Here is a 9,704-nt window from a genome sequence, read left to right as displayed (position 1 = left end):
TATTCGAATTTAAAAATAGAGTTTTTCAAAATAGAGATAATACTCGTATTTAGGATTTTCAAGAAAATTGAACCCTAACGTATTGGGTTTCGATTTTCTTTGTAAAATCTAACAATTGAGGATTGCTCTTTAATCAAACAAAATAAAACTTGTCATTGGGAATTCAATATGTTGTGTCCTAACGTATTGGATGTGACACGTTGATTTCTCGAGACAGATTTTTAAAAAAAATAAAGGAAATATTGAATGTTTGGAATTTTAGGAAATTGTGCTCTAACGTATTGGGCTGCGATTTCTTCATAAATTTTAAACAATCAGATTTTCTTAAATTTTATTACACGAGTTTTTTGGACTAACTCATCTTGAAGAGAATAAAATGTTGTGCCCTAACGCATTGGGTGTAATGTTTTTCTTTTTTTAAATGAGAAAGTCTTAATAAATAATTTAATTAAGGATCGCATTTTTTTAACTCTCGACTTTAAGACATTAATTAATCAATTTGGTACCAATTTTTGGGCGTTACGAGGGTGCTAATCCTTCCTCGTACGTAACTGACTCCCGAATCCGTTTTTCTGAAACTCGTAGACCAAAATCGTTTTTTTAGGTGATCCAATCACACCTTAATAAAAGATTGGTGGCGACTCCCAATTTTGTTTTTTTTTTAAGTCGACAACTAAATTTTTGTTTTCAGAAAAATGGTTTCGACAACGGGTATGTACCACGTGGTTGGAAATTTGACAAGGGTTGATTTGCAAGTGATACCGAGATCGACTATGAGAGGAAGAGTTGGTGATTTGAGGGATCCTCAATTGCTATATCCAGCTTATTGATTGGAAGGGAAAATCTATTTCGAGGATCGATTCAAGATTGGAGTACACCAATGCTAATGCTAAGCTTAAAAAATATTTTATTTATCCATTTATTAAACCGCGATCCCTGTGGACTCGATCCTACTATTCTATACTATCATTTATTGTTATTTTATCGTAGGAATTTATGTTTCGACGCCCATCAATATGCTCCTATTGTTTATAACTTCTTTTGTAAAGGAAGATATATGTCATCTTTATTTAATATTTGTTAATCTCGTTTATAGTTTACTTTTATTAAAATTTTAAACATAAGCAACTTAAATATTTTTAATAATTACATTATTACATAATATATAAGAAAATGAAAAAACAATTAACATATTATAAAATTAGAGAACATGTTAGGCTAAACCTATCTCGTATTTTAAATGATTTTTTTTATTTTTTACTTAAACGTAATATTTTTATCCAAACCATCTTATATATTGAATTAACTGAAACCAATAACTTCACCCTTGATTAAGTCTAGTGGTTAAAAATCATGACTTTTTCTCTTTTCCAAATTTTATTTAGACGAGACTGACTGTTTAGTATATTATTAAAATTATATTTCAATATTTATAATTCAAATTTGACTCATATTAATCCATCCGATTTTGTGAAATTTTGCTTTAAAAATTTTCAAACAATCAACAATGTAAAAACTTCCATCACTATGGATAATTATATTATTATGTGGTCTAAAATTTCTTTTAAAAAAAAGGGAAAAATAGTAAATAAATTATATTAAAGATCAAGGAAGAAAAAAGAAAGAAAGAAAAATGCTCATCGCAATTCAATGACTTCATCATCTCCACATACTCCAACGTCAATAACCATGGTGCCTTTCTTCTTTGTAGGTAACACCCTGCAACAATTCCTCCTTGGAGGCTGCACAAAACATACACAAGAACAAGGTCAATCACCCATCGATGCTAGATTTGGGCTTAAACCTTTGAGACCTTGAATGAATTAGGGTTAAACTTTTCCAAATAGTTTTATGAAAGAATAAACTTTTTTGGGACCATCACAAGCAAGGGTTTTTACGGGTAATCATATCACTCTTCAAAGTTCTTACTTGAACAAGATCGAAAATATTTAGTTGTTAATCAATCATTGTTAACCTGAAAAGTCCCTACCGAAATAGGTCTATAAAAGTTTGATCTTTTAAGTGACCATTATTTCTCAACATCTAACTATGAATTTAGTCTTTTTATGTCCAAATTAATAACACCGTTGAAGTAATGATGTTACTATTATTTGATCACTAATCAACCATGTTCAATGGATAATATTAAGATTGTCTTACAAATAGTTTCAGGCTATTGGTTTAAAGACAACAACTAACAATGTTATTAATTTGGACCTAATGATAATATCATAAAATAGAGCAACCAAATTAAAGTTACAGTATAAAGTAACATTTAGTCCTTGAACTTGGCAATTATTTTTCAACTTGGTCCATAATTTTTTTTAGTCTATTAATCTTGGAACTTAATAACGTTTTTCTAATTTAGTCCTTAAACTTGAATTCAGTAAGGTAGGATGACATGGCACTTTGATATAATCCAAAAAATACAAAAAAAAGTAATGTATATTTTAAAAAAACCAGGTGAATATCATAGTGCCACACCATTAAACCTTAACAAAATCCAAGTTGAGGGACCAAATGGAGAAAAACTACCAAGTTCTAAGGTGGACCGGGAAAAAATTTAGGGGCCAAAGTGAAAAAATTTGTCAAGTTCAAAGACTAAACATTGCTTTGTCCCTAAAGAAAAAGAGTAAATTTCATATTTGAAACTTAAACCATTAATTGTAAACAAAGAATTTACCTTGTCCCATAAATTCGGATCGGGTTTTCTATAAACCCCAACTCTCTCAATCCGAGAAGGATCCGCCATCTTCCACTTGCAATCCGGGTTCGAAACTTGGTGCTGAACATGCTCGGAAACCGTCTGGTTCATCACCTTGTTGTACGACGCTTTAGACAAGTAATAAACGAACGGTTTTTGGCAGACATGTCGTGTAACGGGTCGGGTATTAAAAGCAAAACCGGTGTAATCGGCTCTTTTGTACCAATTGAGGAAAGTCCTGGCCGGCATTTCCATTTCTCTCACTGAGAATATGCCTCTGTATATTTGAACCGTGTAGCCCCATGAGACCGAAACGGTCCAACTCTGGGTTTTGTCGTAGCAAACCGATTGTTGCATCAATGCAGCCGAGTCAAGGTTTATTGGGATATTGAGACGTGTAAGGGCTTGGACCCGGTTCATGTTGGGGAATATGGGTTCGACCTTGTCTAGATGGTGAATGGAGACCAGTGGAGCAACGGGGTGGGCGGATAAGAGACCCAAGAGGTTGCCAAATACGTCGTACTGATAAAAAAAATAGATCACGTTAAAAATAATTAATAATTTGAATTTAATCCGGAAATGATTTAAAATTATCTAAACTTAATCGAAAAATCAATAAAATTGATTAAATGTGTAAATACGGAGGGTTAAATTTGTTGATTTTTTTATTTTGGATTAAATTAATAAAATATGTAAATATTAAGGGCTAAATTTATTATTATACTAATAAAAATTATTTTAAATTGATAGAAAATATTAATGCTATTGTTGATTGTTCTTAATTGCTCACTTTTTAAATTGATAATGACTAAATTGTGCTATTTTTCTTAAAAGAGACCAATTTGCTCAATATTGAAATTAAGAGGAATTGCAAAAGTCTTTTTACCATTTAAATTCAATTCGGAAATGGTTTGAAGTGATATAAACCCAAGATGAATTGAAATGGAAAATCAACTAAAATCAGAACAAAAAAAATGACTAGAACTCGAAATGGTTTGAAATGACTAAACACAAGATAATTGAATTTGAAAATTAATTGATAACTTTTAATAATTTGAACCCAAAATAACCTAAACAGTTGCATCTTGGCTCAACTAATCTAACTTAACCATAAAAAAAAACAGCTTTGAACTTGCCTAAATTGAACTATAAAATGATTAGAAATTCTAATCTAAATTAACTTAATTCAAAACTAAAATGATCTAAGTGATCATAAATTATCAAAATGACCTAAACCTGGAAATGATGAGATCTAAAAAACTAAAATAAACTAGAATACCCAAACCCAAAATAACTTAAAAAAGATTGAATCAAATGACCCAAAAAAGTAACCTGAAATGACTTAAAATGACCCAACCTTTATGTGCCCCAAATTGAAAAATTAACTCACAATTTAAAAAATTTAAATTCAAAATGACTTGAACCTCAAACAACTCAAACTCGAAATAACAAAAACCCTAAATTAATTTGGACAAGAAATGAGTAAAAAATTCCATGACTTTGAATTAATCAAATTCAAATTAACTAGATGTTACAATTTTTTTTAATTATGTCCATCCAAATCTATACAACTCTATATAAATGGACCTTCTTGCATTGGCAAGGGGTGAATATGTTTTTTTTTTTGCATAGTAGATAAATGATTAAATTTTAATTTCGATCTTTTTATTGACTAAACTATTGAAAATAAAAATAGGAGAATTTAATTCCAAATATATGAAGTGTACAAAGATTTAAAGTCATGGTTGGGTTCAGAGAAATGTATTAGACTAATTTAATATATGCATATTTTAAGCTTACAGGTAAAACTAATACAAGGAGAAGGAGATTAGGGAGGTAAAAGTGGGTGAACTTAGAAATAAAAGGCACCAACATTGAAGTTAACGCGTGTCTACGAGTTATTGTCCTACACGTGGACCAAGAAGAATCAAATTTTACTAAAAGACAAAAAGGAGAGCATAACATCGAAAACGTCTCTGCGAGGCTACATGTGTAAAATGGGGTCCAATTTTTCTTTTTCTAAAATAAAATAGGTTTATTTATGCCCCAAACTCCCCGTACTTTTAAGACTTTTGAATCTCGGTGTTTTCTATATTTAATTTTAGAAACTCAAACCTTTTCTTTTTGGTTTAATGTGCAATAACATACAATTTTGATTTGATCCAATTCTTGTAAATTGTTAATGCAATTATTGATATAACATCATTTAGGTTTATAATATTTATCCAATATAAAAATAAATTGATGTATTTATTTTTTAATTGCATATGATTAAATCAAAATTAAAGTTTCATGTATACATTTGAACTATAAATAGAGTTTCACGTATATAATTATACCAAATTAAAATTCATATATAATTTTGAGATTTATCATTTTTTTAAAAATTTAATTGACAACACTATGAAATGAAGTTATGTTAAATTTGAATATCTAACATTTTAATCTATATTATTATTTAAGCATTTGACTGAGTTAGGAGCCACCCATTAATTGAGTCCCAACTCAATTATGAAATGATAAAAACCCATAATTGATTTTATTACGACAATATTTCTTCCTACATTCTTATATTAAATCAATAGAAAATCCATATATAATAAAACTTTTAATAACTATAATGATGTATTATTTATAGTTTGGTTTAAAAATTTGGGTTAATATAACTTTTAGTCCGTGAACGTGCAATTAAGTCTATTTTGATATATGTATGTGATTTTATTCACTTTAGTGTTTTAACTTAACAATTAAATCTATTTTAGTATTTGAACTTGAATTCTGTCAAATTTTGATGGGGCGTGATGTCATCAAACTTTTATATTTATCAGACCACACTAAATTATATTCTCAAGTTCAAAGACTAAAACTTAAAATTTTTCGATTAAATCCATTGAATTTTAATCTTTAAATAAAAGATAGAAGGATGAGACAAGAACAAATGGTAGGGTTTAATTGGGTTTAGGTTCCACCGTCTTTAAGGTTCAAAAGGGGCGGTCAAAAAAGTGATAAGCATGGCCGATGATGATGCTCAAAAACATGTGAATAAAAACACAAGTCTTTCAAAAGCTGTGTGCCTTGTCAATGCCGTGATATACATCATTTATGAGAATTAATTAACAACCGATTTTCCTATGCTTATTTATTTTTCAAAAAATATTTAATTATTTAGGATTTTTTTTATAAAATGAACGTAATGTCAAATTTAACTCATAATATTTCCATCTTTTATCAAGTTAGTTTTATTCTTTTTAAAAAAATTAAATTGTTAGTTTTTTAAACGGAAATATTGATTAAAACATTAAATTTTTTAATCAACATGAAGTATACATTGATTACCACACGGGCTGTCATGCCAATATCGTTAAAAATTAATATTTTAATAATTATTTTTATTTAAAAAAGGATTTAACTGTTTTAAAATATCAATGTTCAAATTTATTGATAAAAAATATAAAGATTAAAGATTAAATTTATATTATTTCTATAAAATATTATAGTTAACTGTAATATTCAATAAACCCAAAAAAGGAATTAGGAATTTCACTTTTTTTATATTTTAAGGACCTAAAAATAAATTCAACAACTCACATTTAAATAAAACCCCAAAGAAGTAGGATTATAATTAGATTAGGTCATTAACAAATTCAAATTCAATTATTGTATTATCATCTAAAACACTTAAAACTTTCATCATTGAGTGAATTAGGTTTGTTTACTTATTTATTCAAATAAATTTGGGAATAATCTCACAAACAGTGCATTAGCTAAACCCAAACTTACTTTTAAAAGTTTTGGGTTAATATATTTTTATATATTTTTTAATTTAGTATTTAAATTTAATTTTGATGAATTCGGTACTTGAATCAAACTGTCTAATGAATGTTTGACACATGTGTTTTAATCAAGAAAATATCGATACTTAATTAAGATAAAATATTCAAGTATCAAATTAGATGCTAAAACCAAAATTAAGTACTTGATTAAGCAAAAGAAAACTCAAGTATCGAATTGAAGTTTATGTTTTAATGTATTCAAAAAATTATTAAAAATAATATAATTATTTTATTTATTAGTGTTTATTAATTTTTAATGGTGCAATTAAATATAAATCCAAATAATTAATTGATAAAAACAAGAAAAAGAAAAGCAAACCTGGTGAAATCCCGGTTCCTTGGTGAGTGGCACACCGAGCTCAGCCATGCAAGCATGAATCCGATCATCGGAGCCGTACAATCCCGGGTATCTCTGTATACACCGGTCTTGCATTTTAGCAAGTGCTTTAGCCAAAGGGTAACTAATAGCAAAACCTCCGCCGCCGTATGCCATCCCGTAAGAGAAATTAATGTTCTGCAAATGACTCTCCGACGAACTTCCGATGTAATAAAACTGATTATGGTCGTATTTCGATAAAACCCGGACCAAATTATCGGGTACGAAGAACGTATCGTCGTCTCCCATAACGAACCACCTCACATCGTCCAAATCCAACCTTAAAGTCTCCGATACTATCCGGGTTATCCTTATGGCCGACCGGTGACCCTTTGGGTTATTGTATTTGAACTTTGAAGTATCGCCGGAGATCATTTTTTGCGGCAAAAGATGGTCGTCGGTTCCGGTTTTTACTCCCTTGTCTAACCAGACGACACCGCGCATCTGGGGTTTCCACCATAACTTGATGTAATTCTTCCTATGATCCCATAATCGAGCTGAGGCTGCAATGCCGAAAACTATCTGATGAAGAGTTGTTTTCGATGAGGGGCTTGGTTTTGGAGATGGAACAGGCGGTGGAGCTACGGCTACCTCCTCTCTTCCGTCGTGGACGGCGGTGATGATATTCAGGTCTTTATTTGATGAATTAGAGAAACTTACGGTGTAGAAGATGCAGAGAATTGAAATTAAAAGGATTGAAGAAAGAAGAAATTTGGGGAAAGTGGTGAAATGGTTTCTCATGGTTTGATCCCATGGGAAGTTATCTTCAACCTTTGGATTGTTTTTCATGGTGGGAATTTAAAACAAAAAGAAAGGGGGGGGTAGATTCTGGGTGTTGAAGAAGACAGTGAAAATCTGATCTTCGATTCCTTGCTCTAGTTCAATACCCAGTGTTGATCATAGAGTAAACATAGATTTTTCATAAAGAATCTATGAATGAAAGAGGGAAGGAGTGGTGAAAAAGGAGAGAAATTATAAGCTGAAGTTGCAGGGGGAATATTGAATCTTTATATAAGGCTAAATAGCAGCCCTTAAAATTGGATTAATTTAATTTTTGGTCCTTGAATTTACTAACCAAGCCCATTTTGGCACCTATTTTTTGGGGTCCATTTTGGCACATGAATTGTAAATTAAGTCTATTTTAGTCTTTAAATTTGAATCATGTAAATATGTGATGATATGAGATTTTAAAAATTATCCCATATCATCTCTTAAAACTTAAAAAAATATTTTTTTAATTTTTAATAATGATAAAATGTAATTTTATAGTGTCATTCTCATCCTACTTTTACGAAATCCAAATTTAGATAGCAGCGAATCAATAAAAAATATAAATGGAAAACTAGACTTAATTTTCCCTTTAAAATCCAATCATTTTGTTTTAAAATAATCTCTAAGCTCTCTTGGTTGCTAGATTGAATTTGGTCTAATTTTGTGTTTAATCCCTTTAATATATTGAAATTTAAATTAATCCTTTTAGTTTGGCATAATTTTATCTTTCATTTCTATAATATTTTTATGAAAGATTTTATAGCATTAATATTCAATCCAAATTAATTTTTTTTAGGATAATACCATTGTTAACTAAGTGACGACAAATTATTGTTTTTTCTTTTAGTAAAGAAAATAGCAATAGCGAGGCAAAAGAGCATTTTAATTCAAAGCAGACAACCTAGTGTCACGGGGCTAGACCTTTCATTTTGCGATCTGTGCAGCCTTAGGTGATCCGTTCGTCCAAACTTGCCTAAGTCAGCCTTTACTCAAGTGAGGATTCCTTAAGAACTCCTCCAAGGCACCAAGTTGAAGAGCGGAAGCGATTTATGCCAAAAGAAGCTACAAAGAACAACAGAAAGAGCGCACACAAAGTGTTTGAGTAAATGCTCTCAATATTCTCTTATTCATAAAGAATAATGAAATAATGAATGGGGTGAGTACAAATGAGAGGAGGCTCTCTATTTATAGTTCAGCTCCCCCAAAACCGATGGTTAAGATACATTTATATCGACGGACGAGATTAACTATATCCCTTTATTTAGGGATTTACAAGATATGCCATATCAAATCTAATCTAATCTTTACAAGATATGATTCCTTCAATCTTCTAAGATTAGTTACCAAATTAGCCTAAGTTGCCATATCTTCATTATCGGGCCAACCAAGCTTCAATCTGAGAGGCTTCTCTAATAGTTCTTTGAATCGGGCCAATTATCGTGGACTAAATGATCCCCATCTAAACAATAGACCTCCATTGGATGCATTTGGTGTGATGGTCACGGGCTTTGAACTGCGGCCCGTGACACTAGAATCCACCATAAGTAGCTCTGTAACACCTCTAACCCATATCCGACGCCGGAACCGGGTTACGGAGCATTATCGAACTTGTAAATCAATCAATCAAACATTTCATGTACAGTCCTCATTCAATTCAAAATCCATTCATAAACATTCATATGGTCCCAAATAGGAGACCTCAAGGCCCAAAATGGATATTAAAAGTGGTTTGGGACTAAATCGAGTACTTAAGAAATTTTTAGAAAAATATTGCAATTTTTCAAAGTGCAAGGGACACACGCTCATGTCTCAGGCCTTGTAGGCATTCGAAATAGGGACACACTGCCATGTCCCAGCCCGTGCCCGACCTTATGTAACTCACTGACTTGGGTCACACGGCCAACCCACACGCCCGTGTGCTAGGCCGTGTACCCTTCGAAATGGCCTCACACGCCCGTGTGCCAGACCGTGTGCTAGGCCGTGTGAAAACTGGAAGGTATACTAACTTGTGCCATACGGC

General features: G+C 31.1%; 1 protein-coding gene across 1 annotated transcript; it reads right to left on the bottom strand.

Moving 5' to 3' along the window:
• Window positions 1–1,510: 1,510 nt before the first annotated feature.
• Window positions 1,511–7,895, bottom strand: LOC107945946 (uncharacterized). Its single transcript, XM_016880116.2, has 3 exons — window positions 6,857–7,895; window positions 2,684–3,226; window positions 1,511–1,742 (listed from the first exon to the last, which is right to left on the bottom strand). Exons 1-3 carry the CDS (start codon window positions 7,700–7,702, stop codon window positions 1,638–1,640), a joined length of 1,494 nt encoding a protein of 497 aa, XP_016735605.1. The 5' UTR covers window positions 7,703–7,895; the 3' UTR covers window positions 1,511–1,637.
• Between the last annotated feature and the right edge of the window lie 1,809 nt (window positions 7,896–9,704).

This window comes from Gossypium hirsutum, chromosome D12 (assembly GCF_007990345.1).
Source record: "Gossypium hirsutum isolate 1008001.06 chromosome D12, Gossypium_hirsutum_v2.1, whole genome shotgun sequence".
Lineage (NCBI taxonomy): Eukaryota > Viridiplantae > Streptophyta > Magnoliopsida > Malvales > Malvaceae > Gossypium > Gossypium hirsutum.
This window is presented reverse-complemented; position numbering and strand designations above follow the sequence as displayed.

Coding starts and splice junctions, on each gene's coding strand:
- LOC107945946 (XM_016880116.2), bottom strand. CDS start 7,702: ATGAAAAACAATCCAAAGGTTGAAGATAACTTCCCATGGGATCAAACC. Junction 3,227..6,856: donor AGGAACCGGGATTTCACCAG/GTTTGCTTTTCT, acceptor TTTTTTTATCAG/TACGACGTATTTGGCAACCT. Junction 1,743..2,683: donor ATCCGAATTTATGGGACAAG/GTAAATTCTTTG, acceptor TGTTTTGTGCAG/CCTCCAAGGAGGAATTGTTG.